Source organism: Strigops habroptila, chromosome 9 (genome assembly GCF_004027225.2).
Source record: "Strigops habroptila isolate Jane chromosome 9, bStrHab1.2.pri, whole genome shotgun sequence".
Classification (NCBI taxonomy): domain Eukaryota; kingdom Metazoa; phylum Chordata; class Aves; order Psittaciformes; family Psittacidae; genus Strigops; species Strigops habroptila.
The window spans coordinates 29,654,359-29,669,512 of record NC_044285.2 but is presented as its reverse complement, the minus strand read 5'-3'; the positions used below and the strand labels follow the sequence as shown (position 1 = coordinate 29,669,512).

General features: G+C 49.2%; 1 protein-coding gene across 4 annotated transcripts; it reads left to right on the top strand.

Moving 5' to 3' along the window:
* The first annotated feature begins 459 nt into the window (after positions 1-459).
* Positions 460-11,227, top strand: LOC115612904 (ribose-phosphate pyrophosphokinase 1). 4 transcript variants are annotated; one of them, XM_030497774.1, is made up of 7 exons: positions 460-759; positions 3,362-3,545; positions 3,878-3,976; positions 5,744-5,868; positions 7,694-7,867; positions 8,545-8,704; positions 10,523-11,227. In XM_030497774.1, the coding sequence occupies exons 1-7, from the start codon at positions 638-640 to the stop codon at positions 10,613-10,615; spliced, it is 957 nt and encodes a 318-aa protein (XP_030353634.1). In that variant the 5' UTR covers positions 460-637; the 3' UTR covers positions 10,616-11,227. The 4 variants fall into 4 exon arrangements, with proteins under 4 accessions (XP_030353634.1, XP_030353635.1, XP_030353637.1 ...); XM_030497775.1 differs by lacking the exon at positions 460-759 and adding an exon at positions 1,277-1,545; XM_030497777.1 differs by lacking the exon at positions 460-759 and adding an exon at positions 1,279-1,488.
* Positions 11,228-15,154: the final 3,927 nt, after the last annotated feature.

The following is a 15,154-nucleotide window of genomic DNA, read 5'->3' as shown; positions in this document are numbered from 1 at the left end:
CTCCGCCGCGGGGCTTCGGCGGCGAGCGGCGGCGCGCGGGGCACTGGGCGGCGGGAGCGCGGCCATTCCCTCTCCCCCGCCTCCCCCCCGCCCTGGGGCCTCCCCTGAAGGACGGGACCATCATGGCGGCTGCTGGGGGGGCGACCTGCCAATCATGCCACTAACGAACCCGCTACCCCGCCGCGACGCTGCCGCCGCTCTGACCATGCACAGGCCAGACTGCCGGCCACCGACCAATCGCAGGCCTCCTCCTGCGTTACGCCCCACCCCTTAGAGGGACTCCCCTCCCGCCCCCTCTCCACCAGGGAACCGTTGTTCCGGCGGGGCGCTAAGCCACGCCCACCGGCCTTTCGCGCCATTGCAAGGGCGGGCAGGGCTCCGCCCCCCGCCGCGCGCAGCCAATCGTAAGCGCGAAGAGGCGTGTCCGCGGGGGCGAGGAGTCTATAAAGGGCGTGCGCGGGGAGCGGGAAGGGGCAAAATGGCGGAGTAGGGGCGAGGCGGCGTGGCCAGCGCTCAGCGAGCCGCGTCCCCGCGCAGGAGGCGGGCGGGTCCCCGTGCGGCGGCCGGCTGCGGTGCGAGGCGGAGCGGGGACGAGGAGAAGGAGAAGAGCGTCGCTGGTGCCGCCGCAGCCGCCATCATGCCCAACATCAAGATCTTCAGCGGGAGCTCGCACCAGGACCTGTCGCAGAAGATCGCGGATCGCCTCGGCCTGGAGCTGGGCAAGGTGGTCACCAAGAAGTTCAGCAACCAGGAGACATGGTGAGGCGGGGCCCGCACTACCGCTCCCGGCGGGCCGCGGGGCGCTGCCGCCGTGCACCTCGCACAGTCGTCGCGCAGGGGATGCTGGGACTTGTAGTGCGGGGTGGGCCTGGGGCAGCTTCGGCTCCGTGGGCCCGCACCCGGGGACCTCTGTGGAGCCGGGTCTCCCGTGAACGTCCTTCAGCTGAGCGGTCCCTCCGCTTGGCGAGCTCCCCGCCCGGAGCCGCGTTCTGTGGGGCAGCGCGGTGGCCGTGCTGTGTGCCGAGTGCGGGCTGAGAGGGAGCGACAGCAGCCGGCCCGGCAGAGCGTGGCCCGCCGGGGAGCCCCGCGGGAAGGAGGGTGTTTCGGCCGGGGGCAGGCGTGCGCTGCGGTGCTCCCTGGAGAGCTCCCGGCAGCGCCATGTGCTGGCGGCTGCGCGGCCCCGGCGGTGCCTCTAGCGGCCCGCTCGGGAAAGCGCCTGTCTCCGGGCGGGCTGTGCCGCGGTGTGCGGGGCTTCGAGCGGGGACCCGGTGTTTTCCTTGCGGGGTGCGGGGCTCCGAGCGGGCAGCAGAGGGGCTGCGACACCCAGTCTCTGTGTCAGAGGTCGGAGCGGCGGGATTCACCAGGCGGAGTTTGCCCACAGCACCCCAAAAGCTGGGAGCTGATGGGAATGCATCTTCCCGGCTTTCATCTATGTTGATGAGCCTCTTCCATGCGTAGTCTAGCCTGTGATGGCTTGAGGCGTGACAGGTTGGTGCTGAAGCTGGTGCCTTTAAACTGCTCTGAAGAGCATCAGAGTCTTAAAAGGTGCTGCTAAAATTACTCAGGGAAGATAAGAGGCTGACACCACCTTGCAGCCCGTGATGCAACTGCAGTCACGCACTCTCTGTTCCCCCAAGCTTTGAAACCTAACATTTCTCTTGTTTTCCATCTCTATGCTTTATAAGTCTTTCTCCATCCTACTTGAAGAAGCTGGAGGAAAGGAGGGGCTAAGAATTTAGTCAGAGCTCTTAAAGCTTGGTTTAGAGAAGTACTCTAAGCAGGTATACACCACACAGTATGATACAAAGAACCTTGAATGGTTGCTCCAACCCGCTCGTTTATTCTGGAGACAGTAATTTTTTTCCAGGAGTATCCAAGATGTGCACATGAGGTAGAATATTGTGCATCTATTGCATGGGTATTGATTGTAACTGGAAACTTTGGAGAGTTATTAAAGTCTGATTCTCAGCCATTGCACTGTACTCACTGCTCTCTATTAACTGCTCTTCTCCATCCAGCTGGCCAGCCAGCAGGTTCTGATGGCAGCAGGAAATGTGACTTTAAGACCTCAGAGAAACCTTATTTACCTTAATAAACTAATAGCAGATGCTTCCCAGAGAAAGGAAGATTGTTTCAGCAAATAGTTCATTGATTCTTTTGTATTATAAGTGGCTCGAATCAGCTTAACTGACTGTTAGTGAGTACAGCTGGAGATGCTCGTTTGCCAACTACTGTTAATTCACACACTTACCTAGCAGAAATTTCTCCTGCTGGCCAAAATGCTTCATGAGAGGTTGGTGTATGGTGTAGGTCAGTGTGCAGTGAAGATGACTACAGTTTGCTGATGGATATTGAGCAGTAAGGCTGTAAATACATAGCAGCCATCAAATCATGTGGACTAAACAGGGAGGAAGATCAGAGAATGAAATATTAAAATTAGGAATCTAGCCTAAGGTGCTCTGTAAATGAAGCCATTGGGAATGGGTCAGGTCATTGTCTTTCTCCTTCTTCCTAAGAGTTTGGTGTGGCAGCAGTCTGCAGAGGGGGTGAGCATCTCCTGTGCCAGAGAGAAACTGGGGGAGATTCGTCCTTAGTAGACTGACTTCTGGTTACTTCCAAACCTGTGGCAGGCGTCTCTAAACTGAGATGTTGAAAATATTTAGTAGTTAATCTGTTCCTTAACAAAAGGCCTTATACAGCTTTGCCCTGTATGAAGCCTCAAAGCTGAGGCTCCGGCTTTCTTTCCAGCTCTGCCTCTGGTGCAGGTGTCTCGATACATGCGCTGGAGCTGGCAGTTTGCTGCTGGCAAACAGGACCTTTGGCTTGTATTCAGTCCCTTCATCAGCAGGGATTAGTGTGCATTGCATCCAGGAGGAAATTAACCCCAAAAGCCTTTCCAAAGTGGAATGCTGGAGGGCTTGTCTGTTCAAGCCACTGAATAGCTGTTATGATTCCAAATATAATGACCAGCTGCAGGATAGCTTCTGGTAGAAGTTTGGCTCTGTTTTCTCTGCTGGCTGGCCACCATCCTTGCTTCCTTTGTACACTGCTGCTTTCAGCTGAGGTGGTTGTACTTGTGATTCAGGGGGAACAAGGCCTGTGCTGGGGTGTTTACGTGCTCAGCTTGTATTGATCCAGAGTACAGGCTGAGTGCTTTTAGCCTGACTGAACCATTAGGGAGACGTAAAATAGTTACTGAGCAAATAAGCATCAGTGTTCATGCTCAACAGCCTTGGTTATATGGCAGTGTCACCCACAGACCCTGGGGAGTGCAGTGCCTTGGTTGCTCTGCAGGCATATGTAATGGGCTGTGTTTGAATTTGTATTTGGATACAACTCTCCTTTCCTCATTTGTTCCCAGTGTGGAAATAGGCGAGAGTGTCCGTGGGGAGGATGTCTACATTGTGCAGAGTGGCTGTGGTGAAATCAACGACAATCTGATGGAGCTCCTCATCATGATAAATGCCTGTAAGATTGCCTCAGCCAGCAGAGTCACAGCTGTCATACCCTGCTTCCCTTACGCTCGGCAGGACAAAAAGGACAAGGTAAGGGATCTGCTAAAGCTTTCTGCTCAGAAGACGAATGAAAAGTTCTGACTGCTGTATAGGAATTAGATGAACTTGAATATGTAAAGGAGGCAATAAAACTTATTTTAATTTCTTTAAACCTCAGGGCATCGGACTGCAAATTCATCTTTTCATAAAGATCTAGTTCTTCTTGAGAATGCACCAAGCTGTAATCACCAGTTGATGAAAAGATGCAATGTAAATCAGTACTCCTTTTAGTAACTGCTTGTGAATCATTGCCTAGAAGTGGAAGACTGACATCTTGATGAAGGAATTGAACTTGTCTTAAATACTGTTTTTTCCTGTACTAGAGTCGAGCTCCGATCTCTGCCAAGCTGGTTGCAAACATGCTGTCTGTGGCAGGTGCAGATCATATAATCACCATGGACCTGCATGCATCTCAGATTCAGGTAGGAGCTAAAATCAGGAAGTGCTTTACCTGCTCCAGTCTGAGCATCTTTGCTGCCCTGCAGGCTTTCCAGCAACCTGGATTTGTTCAGACAGAGCAGCGATCAGGACTTGGGAACGTGGGACTGGAAGGGACTTGTGGAATCAGTCAGAAGAGGATGGGGAGTTGGGGAACAGGTTCATCTGTAAAGGAAATTACAGCTGTTCTTGAACAGACTGAGCTTATTGAGCCCTGTGTAAATGAATGTTGGGCTAGTATATGATCCGTGCAACTTTTATTACCACACAGTGACACTGTGTGTTCTTAACTGGTCCTTTGAGGGATTTGAGATGGAGAATGTCTTTGTCCAGAGTGTTCTTAAATATTTAGTAGAGCTTTTTGATATTTATTAAATTATGAGGGAGAATTGAGCAGTTAGCTCTGCCTGCAGGAGCACTGTCACAGCTGCTCGTGAGGGTCCAGTTGACCAGGACAGTGATCTGATAGCTTGCTGCTGACAACATGGGCAATCCCACTTGTATCCATTCATTGCCACCCTTCCACATAAGTGGGTTTTGGTTCTTTTCCAAGCTCTTGGTGAATTGAAAATTATTCATGGGTTTTGCTGGCTTAGTGAACAGAACAGTCTCACAGAGCAATTGAAGTCTTGCCCAGAGCTGCGTAAGGGAAGTGGCAAGGGAGAGGAGAGACAGCAAGCTGTTCCATTCCCAGTCTTGTTTCTTTTCACCTTGAGCAAGTGCTCTCAGACCAAGAAACCAACTCAGTGTAACAGAAAGGGGGAGAGGATCTCTCTTGTGTTGCTGCAAACACTTTGAATCCAGAAGGTATCTACTGTCTGGTGAGGCAGGCAGGCTGGATGGAAATGCTGCAAATGCAGCCATTTGCTGCAGTGCCATTTCTTCCAGTGTAGTTTGCCCAGAAATACTTTGTCTCAGATAGAAATAAATAAAAATCTATGGGGGCACAGCTGAGAAAGCTTTCAGAAAGATCATGGAATAAAAGAACAGAGCCCAAAGTGTGGAGGGGATGCCACTTTCTTAAAAGGCTTGAAGTTTATGGTGTGTGCCATAGGATTGACATTTCACCAGCAGCAGTGGTGAGATACAGTTGAATAATTGGGTTTGTGTATATCCACTTCCAGCATCTGGCTGGTTTCAGCCTGGTTCTTGTAGCTGCTGGGTGCTGAGCACAGAAGGAGTAATGGCAGGAAGGATCTGTTACCCCTGTACCTTGATGTGTTCCTCTGGAGTAGCTGCCCCCACTCTCCTGCCTGTTATTCTCTGTCCAGGATTATCTTCTAGCCTTTAGTGACCTTTGAGGTTTACCTGGAGGCATCTGCTGGGGCAGTGTAAAGTTGTGGGACCAGCATTAGTTTAAAAACAAATGTTACTCAAGCCTTTTCTTGGATTTCCTGTAGATGCCAGCAGTTTAGGTAATGAGTTTTAAAGACTGACTCTGTAAATGGGCAGTTAGCTGCTCTGGAAATGAGTGTTTGCTGGTTTCTGCACCCCCTTGGGATGGAACTAGTTCCGTGTTGTGAAGGTGTCAGGTGTGTTACTTATGCTGCTGAACTATTTCTGGCTCTGAAGACTCCTTACATTACTGTTCTCTGGATCCCAAAAGATACTGCCCTTGCATTAAGGGAAATAGAAAGGAAAGCTGGAAGCTTTGGAAAGGAGGTGCCTGCATGCCTGATCATACAGGATGCTTCTTCCAGCTGTTCTTGGAATGTGATCTTCAGCTACAGTTCCTGTTGTGTTCCTTGCAGGGTTTTTTTGATATCCCTGTTGATAACTTATATGCTGAGCCTGCTGTACTGAAATGGATCAAAGAGAATATTGCAGAGTGGAAGAACTGCACCATTGTTTCACCAGATGCTGGTGGAGCCAAGAGGTAAGCTGTCAGCCAGCCAGCTCGAGGTGCTGCTTCTGGATGGACTTGAATTCCTGAGAGTGTTTGTCACCTTATGCTTACAACACACGTTGCCCCTGATAGCCTGCCTTCTGTGAGGCAGCCTGTGGCAGCTAGTGAAGAGTGGTCACATAGTCTTCCTAGGGAACGTTTAGAACATCTCTTGAGCTACACAGAGGATTAAACAGCTTCTAGAATCACAGCTGCACAGGTAGGAATTGGGCAATTACTACATCCCTTGTATTAAAACAATTTGTAGGAGGGTAATTATGCAGGTTGAAGGAGGGAATTACGTAGTTCATACCCCTATGTCAAGACAAGGTTACTGCTGCTGGTTAATGATACGTGTTTATCCAGGCTGTTTTCTTTGCAGTATTAAGCTGAGTCTATCCAGGCACTTTATTACTCTTCATTTTAATGTCTAGCTGGGACTTAAGCTTGCTACTAGCAGGCTGGAAGCAAGGAAGATAGATGGTTCCTTTCCAGAAAGCAGCAGCATATGTTATAGCACATTTCTACTTTGGTAGTCTGACAATCTCCCATCTTTCAGCAGATAAACATGCCAGTTTGTGAGCAGTTCAGAATGTTCTTGGGTGCTTATTAGGAGAAACTAGATTGTTCCTTGATGCTTCTGTATATGGGCTACATGTGAACAGCAGAGGAGTGGAGATGTATCTTTAATCCAGGATCGTAACACCAAAACATTGGTGCACGCTGACCTGATTCACATACTTTAAAGTGTTCTAAGCTATCTTACAAACAGCCAACAGATAATTCCACTGTAGGTTGCTGCATGTCTTCTGTAGCTTTGTTGTGGCCCATGTATTGGACAAGACCGTTTGTATGTTCAGCCACTTCTGTAGCTTGTTGCATAATGCAGTATATGAAATGCCAAGTCAGCCAAGTCATCTGACTCCTCAAAAGCCTCTTCAAAGGCCACTTAAACCGAAATGTGTAGATCTTGGCTGGTGTGACTTTTTATGGAGATACTCCAGAACTAAATAATTCAGAAAACAATTTAGTTTAACAAGCTTCTGTTGTTAAACTAAATTGTTTACACTAATCTGTTTAAACTAATTGTTTAAACTAATTGTTAACAACAAATTGTTAAACACTAATTGTTTAAACTAATCTGTTCACACTTCCAGGGTGATGAGTCTGATCTGCTTATCTCAAGTGTAGGATTTCGTAGGGGCATGTGTATTTTGTTCCTTCTCGCTCTTAATGCTTTTAGTCGCTTTACTGTTCATTAGTATCAATACACAAAGTTCAGGTCCCTCTAGTAAGGTTGTTCCGTGGGCAGTTTAACCAAAGTAAATGTGAGGTGGTGGACTTGCATTTTCTTGGATGTTTCTCTCTCCACTGTGCTTATGCCAGCACTTGCATGCATGATGACTGAATGATTATATGAGTGCAAGTAGATCCCTGTTGCAGCACAGCTGAAGCATTTCCAGTGTAGTGTTACACAGACAACAACTTCCCAAGCATTCTGATCACTTCAGGTTTGCCAAATTTGCTGACTAAGCTTTGAGCTACAAGTGCAAATTAATTCACAGTGGTCAGGGTGAAGACTGTTTTATCTCAATCTGGTTGCTGTCATTGGGAAAGATCAGATCAGAGATTGCAGTTTAACTGCTTGAAGGGAAACTTAAGGTGGCAGAGAGTCTTCTACTAATTGCTTGGGAGCAGGAACAGATGCAGTGACAGCTTCTCTTACTGCAGTGGCAGTTTGTGCTTAATAGTTTTAAGAGCTTCAGTTGAAGCTGGTGCGGAGTTAAGTGCTGTTTGGAAACTGTTCTCTCTTCAGAGTGACCTCCATTGCGGATCGGTTGAATGTAGACTTCGCCCTCATTCACAAGGAGCGCAAGAAGGCAAACGAAGTGGATCGCATGGTCCTGGTGGGTGATGTGAAAGACAGAGTGGCCATTCTGGTAGATGATATGGCAGACACATGTGGTACCATCTGTCATGCTGCAGACAAGTGAGTAGGGCTGATCGATTCTTTCCTAAATCAGAAAATGAGAGTTAGTGACAGCTATGGCATGAGTTAAGCAGATTATTTGCATGTCAGGTTTCACAGAGTATTTTAACAGTTTCTTGATTATCTCATGTCATACACAGTAAGTAAAAAGCCTGATGAAAGTTCTCACAGTGGGAATAGCTAGAAGACCATAGAGTCTTTTTTATCTGAAAAATGCTTGTGTTGAAGGAAATGTCTTCCACTAGACCATCGCTGGCTATGCAGGTGGAACTAAGTTCTATCTGGTCCACCAGCTTAAGGTCATACATGTGAATTTCTGTTAGAAGTAAGTTCAAGCCTCTACACTAGAAACACCAGCAAATATAACACTCAGCATTAAATACCTGCTACCTGTGTTGGCAAAAACCATGGCAGGTGATTTATATTACCTAGTCCAAATGTCCCAGGGCTTAGGACATCTTTTTTTCAGTGTATACTTTCTGTGGTGGATTTTATGGTGCTGTTGTGAACTGTTCCCTTCCCCCAAACCAGTAGTGGGCTGGAGCGGGGAGTCAAAGGTGGCCTGTCCTTTAAGCATATGGTATTGTCTCCTTTCATGCTTACTAAGTGCCTTGCATTAATATCAGTTTAATACTTGCTAAGAATTTCTCATCCTTCTCCTTTTTCCCACCTCGTAGGCTTGTGTCAGCAGGAGCCACCAAAGTTTATGCTATCCTGACTCACGGGATCTTTTCTGGGCCAGCAATCTCTCGGATCAACAACGCCTGTTTTGAGGCAGTTGTGGTCACAAACACGATACCCCAGGAGGACAAGATGAAGCAGTGCCCTAAAATCCAGGTGAGCAGCTACTTTCTCTTCTGTCGCTCCTTAGGGACAGTTCATTTAAGTAAATTTTTTTCCAGGGCTTGTTTTATCACTGAACCAAGGGGGCTGTGATGTGAGCAAGCAGTTACACTTCAGAGGAGTGGTGTGCTGATGGTACGCGATACTGAAGCAGAAGTAGTTAGGAACTTCTGAAGCCGGGAATGCCAGCTTCAGTTGTGTAGCTATCACCTAATGCCCAGCCCTTGGAGCAGAGTGTCCCTTCCTTTTGCCTGCTCTGGGGAAGGTGATTGCCTCAGGTCTGGTCTTAATAGCAGCGCCAGTGAGCTGGAGAGGGAGCGCAGTGTTGTCCCACAGACACGTCTTGCTGGTTTGACCAAGATGCAGCTGACACAGCTTCCACAATGTTCAGATACTTGCCAGAGATAAAAAACACTTTGCTGTCCTATGAAAGCTAAAAGCTGGTCTTTGACTGCTCATCAGTGTCTTGGGTTTTCCATTTAGCAAAAAGTACTGTGGTGGTTTGTTTTCCCAAGCTGGACTTCCTGAAAGGAAAAAAAAAGTGTCTGTACAACTTGAGCTAAGGAGAACTTGAGGGTTTCCTGTTTTACCTGAGCATTCCAGGCATAATAGGTCCCATCAGAAGCTTCAGGAACTGCTATAGCATATACACAACCAAGGACATCCTAAGTACTAGCTTCACCAGCACAGATATATATGGACACAGGCATTTGGAGAAGGTTTGGGAATGTGAATGGTACTGCTAAGGCCTCAGCTAGTGCTGTGTTCTAAGTGCAGCAGGTCCTCAGTACCAGGGTTCTGGTGGAAAAGGAAGCTCCGCTGGTTGAAGCTGCAGTGAATTTTAGGCTCCTTTGGGAATAAAGCTCTAAGCTGATGGCCAAACTGCTATTGGGCTGCATGTTTTTCAGCACTAACCTCTGGATATTCCTGCAACTGAGCACATGTAAAATGTCCGATGCTTCAGTTCTTTCCAAGCTCCACAACTACAGTTCATGTAGGCAAAATGCTAAACTGGTTATCAGTAATATTAGTTACAGTAAAGAGCTGTAGCCAAGACTGCAGTGAGCAGTTGCTCAGGCTCTCACTTAACACCTCACTGTTTTACACTAACTTCTGATGTTCAGTGGTGAGAAACACAGAACTAAAGGATTTAAGTCTCATGCTCTGTCTGCTCTGTAGTTCTTAAGTTTCTTTCTTCATTTCCTTAGGATACAAACTACCTGGAAATGTTAAATATGGATTTCACTTTGTTTCCTTAATGCACCATGAACATGGTGCTTCTTACTGAGTCTACATGCACCAAAAATGCTTTAGCTGCTGGGGTTCAGAGCTAGAGCTTATTGAGACTTCATCTTTCCCTGCTGTTAACTGGGTTACCCGCCAGGTGGAGCTAGCACAGAGACCCGGGACCGGAGCTGCAGCACAGCTTCGTCTGGCTTCGGCTGCTGGCAGTGATGGTGAAGCCTCTTGGCTCAAGGGAGGCAACCTGGTCGTGATTTAGACTCCCCTAACTTCTCTGCAAACCTACACAAAGTACATAAGATGGTCCTGGGGTAAACAGGCTGAGCTGAGGGAGTCTCAGCAAAGAAAGGTGACACTGTCATCCTGACAGAGATTAACAGGGAAATAATTGTTGCTAATGTAGAATCTTCAGAATTATATGTAATTAAATCTCAATCCTGTGTAGAATCATTTGCATCTGGCACGTTACAAGTTTGGGTGATGAGTTTAAGTTCTTCCCAACTTAACAGCCGCTCTTCCAGGCTCGGTGTCTTCCCTCAGTGATGCTGACACATCTTTCTTCCCCTGCAGGTGATTGACATCTCAATGATCCTTGCAGAGGCCATCAGGAGGACTCATAATGGGGAATCTGTCTCCTACCTATTCAGCCATGTCCCTTTATAACAGGAGATGTCAGCTGCTGCTTGTATGGCTTTTTTTTAAAACCAAAAGTTGTTCAGCTTGTTGTAAAGTTCAGTAGAAGACTCTGCTTGTTCCAGTGCAGTTCTCCACAGCTCCTCCTGCTTAAGTCAGCCTTACTGGCTCTGATCCCAGCACTGGAGGCTGGAGGGGGGAAGCTCATCTCTAACACTCCAACTCCACCAGCATCCCTGTGCATTGAGGCTCAGCAGTAACACTGACTCAGCTCTGCAGGTCTGTGGAGAGCGGGACTGACACATGGCTAATTGCCACAGTTGTTTTGGGGGAGGGTTAGATGATCTGGCATGCACACCCTAAATTGCTTGGGAAGTAACGCTCCCTAGGACATGTTGATGTGGATCTACAGAAGAGCCCGAGAGACTGCTGGCTGTTTTACCACTCTGTACCTGACAGAAGCCCTTCAAGCGCGGTGGGGATGGCTTGTATCTTGACCAAGCTTAACCTTAGGTAAAACCCTGGGGGACACCTGGGAGGTGGTTCTGCTACAGCTTTCTCCCATGGAAGGAGATCGGTGTAGCTTTCAACCTTGAGTTCATCTTAGTTATTAATGAAATTAAATGTCCTTTTAGCATGCTACACAGCAGAGTGAAGGTGAGAGCATAGTCTGTGCAGTACTGCCTTGCTGTGTTTAAGTTAGCGCTCAAGATTCACCCTGGACAAGCATTCTTCTCCCTCTTATGTAGAGGACTTATGATGGTTGTGTGCTTTAGTTTCTAGTGTAGGCTGAAACCAGTTGCTCAGTTTCAGAGCTTGTTGGCTTTGCTAGCGATGGGAGGAGTGCTGCCATGTGCTATAGCTGCACCTTGACTTGCTGTGCAGATCATGGATCCTTTTTTTACCAGTACACTTGTAAACTGAGCCTCTTTATCCCATAGTAGCTTGGTTGTTGCATCTAGCAAGTGCCTGCTCAGACACTGGGTGGCCTAACACACAACAGCTTTGTGTCCAGCTGTCTCAGCCTCTTGTTGCCTGCAGTCCTATTGTCCTGTAAGTTGCTTGCCCTGGTCACTGTCTGCCTTGCCTTGAAAGTGTTGCTCCTTGCAAAGATCTTTAACCGAGGAGCAGAGGAGGTTGCCAGGACTACAAAGCCTGAAGAAAGCCCTTGGAGTGGGTCTGATGCTGCTAATGGGTGCTTACAGCAACGGGTTGAAGAGGCTGGTGGTACATAGTACTGGGAAAACTGTGGATCTGACACCAAACCTGACAGGCAGCAAAGTGCCTGAATGAAAAACACCAAAAACTAGAGCTGGCTGAGCTTCCCAGGTATAAATGTCATCTGAAACTTGAATACTGAGTAACTGTACCAGACAATCATAAGGTAAACTGTTAAGTCTCTCCTGGACTCTTACGAGGTTATAGACCAAGCTCTTTTATGTGCTGGTTTTTATAAGCACTCCTCTTTTATTTGTTTTTGAGCTAGAGGAAAGGAAAAAGGGAAAATAAGGAACTTGAAATGACTTGTTAGAGTAACCAGCATGTCTGTGAGAGGCTGGGGTCTAAGTGGAACTAACTGGAAGACTTGGTTAAGATCTAGGGAAGTACTTCCTTAGTTGTGCCTTTTACTGAAGACTTTTCTCCCTTCCTAGAACTCCTGTCCTGTGGCAATGTTAATACTTCTATTACAGTGTGGGGCTTTTCTTTATGTATAAGAATTGGTGTTTGTCCAGAAAGTGTGTCTCTTGCTTCCTTGCTTTGCATCCTGCACTGAGCTCTACTGAGAGTCTGATTCCTGCCTCCTGTATTTGGAGCCCCTGCTGCAACACTGCCAGTGCCCTGCGAGCCGAGAGCTGGGGCACTGAGCAGCGGCGTGAGGATTTTCAGCAGCGTTTGTGTTTAAACCTGATGAAGGAATTAAACTTTTATTTAAAAACCATGGTTTCTGCCTGTAAATGCTTCTAAAAACCTGACAAAGGGATGGTCATCTTCTGAGCCGGGTCACCTGCAAGGTAGATCGTGGGATGATGTTATTTGGGAGGGACCTTGGGAGGTCATCTGGTTTGAACCTCTTGACAGTGAGGTTCAGCTTGGCTGTGCTCACATCACATGGAAGGAAAAGCTTGGGACCAAGCTACTTCTCCTTGTAGGCAGTGGCTTTTCTCTGTATCTGATTTCCTGGACTTAATTCTTAGGGCTGGCAGTGCAGCTTCTCTCGCACTGTTCGGTTCTGTGTCTGAGCAAGTCTGTTCACACAATGGTAAGGTAGGGGAAATCCCGCATAGCACAGCAAGTGTGAATGTTCATGTGCCTGGGGAGCCGAAGCTAACGCAGGTGGGGATGCCCGAAGCCCACTGAAAGCTGGGTTTGCCTTGCAGGCAGAGCACTTGTCCACTGTTGGGGGCAAGATGAGACTCGTCTCGCAGCAGCTCCCTCCTGCTGTTCTCCCTGTGCCCTGCAGTGTACAGGTGATTCCTCAGCTCCTGGAGGTGTTTCTGTGATTTAGAGAGCAGCAGCTCGCCTCGCTGTTGGTGGGCAATCAGTAAGAGTTAACAGCCCCTTTAGGAACTGGAAGGAGTGGCAAAATCTATGGGAGGAGTGAGCCCTGGCGTAAGACAACGGCCCCCTGTGCTGGCTGCCTTTCTGGGGTCTCTGCTCCCGCCCTGGTGGAAGGCGATGGTCTGGAAGGAGGATGGGGTTAAATGTGGGCAGGAAGATGTCAGCTGGGGAGCTGTGGCGCTGGCTCACAGCCCGGTGGTGGCTGAAGGGGCTCAGGGCCGGGCTGCCTGTTCCTGCAAGGAGGAGGCTGAAACAAACTGGTCAGATAGAGAAAACCTTCTGTAGAAGAGAATGAAGCGTTCCTGGAAATGGCTATTAGTGAGGCTGTGTCTGAGCCCCCACAGCCGTGTTCTGAGGGAGATCGAAACCTCATCTAAAATGGCTGGCAGTCACTCTCTTCTATTTCGGGTCAGGGCTGTGTTTGCTTTCCCCTTCTCTGTTGATGTCTCAGTTCTTTCATTATCAATTATTGAAAGCAGAAATACCAAAGTGCATGAGGAAGCAGCAGGCTGGGCAGTTCTGGGAGGCTTTGCAGATTTGTCAGGGTTCAAAAAGCTCTTGGTGGGATAGAAACTCCTTGTTCTTTATGCAAGATGGCTTTTAAAAGCTCCCACACCTTGTGTATTGGAAGTGCAAAGGGCTCTAAGGCTGCCCTGGCTGTGGTTTGCAGCACAGGGAAAGGGGAGCTCCCTTTGGAGCGTGGCCACAGCGGGGACTTTGTGCCCGGGCAGACAAAGACCCCGTCTGCAAGGCGCTGCAGCGTGGAGGGGATGGAGCTCATCACCCAGCGCTGCACCGTGGTGCAGCGAGGGGCTGTGCATGGGCAGGGTGAGGATGGGGCCCGGGTTCTTGCGCACTCGCTGCCCGCTGGGGACAAAAGCCACCGCAGGCTGTGCAGCATCCGCCAAGGAGAAGCATGCGGAGAACAGGCAGGGGAAGAGGGGGAAGGCAGCACAGCTGGAGGGTGAACACACGGTGAAACACTTGTCTGATGATTTGCATAAAGGCAAAAAGGATTTCCTGCTCTCAGGTTGAAACTGAGGGGGTTTTTTGTTTCCTTTTTGGCTGCGCAGGAAAAAATGAGCTGTTTCTTCAGCTCGGGCTGGGCTTTGTGATACAGGGTGGGCTGGAAGGATGCTCATAGGGGTAGCTCTGCTGGGCTTGCTGCTCCTGGCTATGGGGCACCCTCCAAACCGGGCCCTGCACAGATAAAGCTGGTGTGGGAGCAGCCTGGCCTGGGGCTTTGCCTGCAGCAGCTCCTGGCAGACAGGGACCAGAGGCTGTTTGCCATTCAGACTGCTCTCAGAGCAGCAACCGCAGCTTAATGCTGGCCTTAGATCTTGGCCTTTGCCTTTGCCGTGTACATTAACATCGGCGTTTCTTCAGTTCAGAGCCTGTTTGCTGGCTGGAGCTGGAAGGTGCCTGTATCCTCAGGACAAGGGGCCACCTCGGGCCAAGACGTGCTGCTGCTGGAGCCCCTCTCCCAAGGTGGCAGCTCAGAAACACAAAGCGAGTGTTTCCTCAGGCTTGCTGGGGATTTTCTCTGCAAAATCCCCAATAAGCCTGGAGAGAACCCCAGAGCCTGGCAGGCGAGGGAGAGCCGCTGAGGCGCACTTGGTACCCCCTGGTGCGCACAGCAGGTTCCTGCTCACGGTGACAGCCGGATCCCTGCAGAAGAGTTTTTGATGGTTTTCCCTCCTCATTCCCTTCAGCACCTGGAGGACCCCACTGCAAGACCTCCCAGTTCTTCCCTGTGAGGGTGCTGAGGCGCTGGCACAGGGCGCCCAGTGAAGCTGTGGCTGCCCCATCCCTGGCAGTGTTCAAGGCCAGGTTGGACACAGGGGCTTGGAGCAACCTGCTCTAGTGGAAGGTGTCCCTGCCCGTGGCAGGGGGTTGGAACTGGATGAGCTTTAAGGTCCCTTCCAACCCAAACCAGTCTGTGATTCTATGATCCTGGCCTTCCAAACACTCCCCATCCTGATGGCCAGTGTGGATGTGCCCCCTGGACCA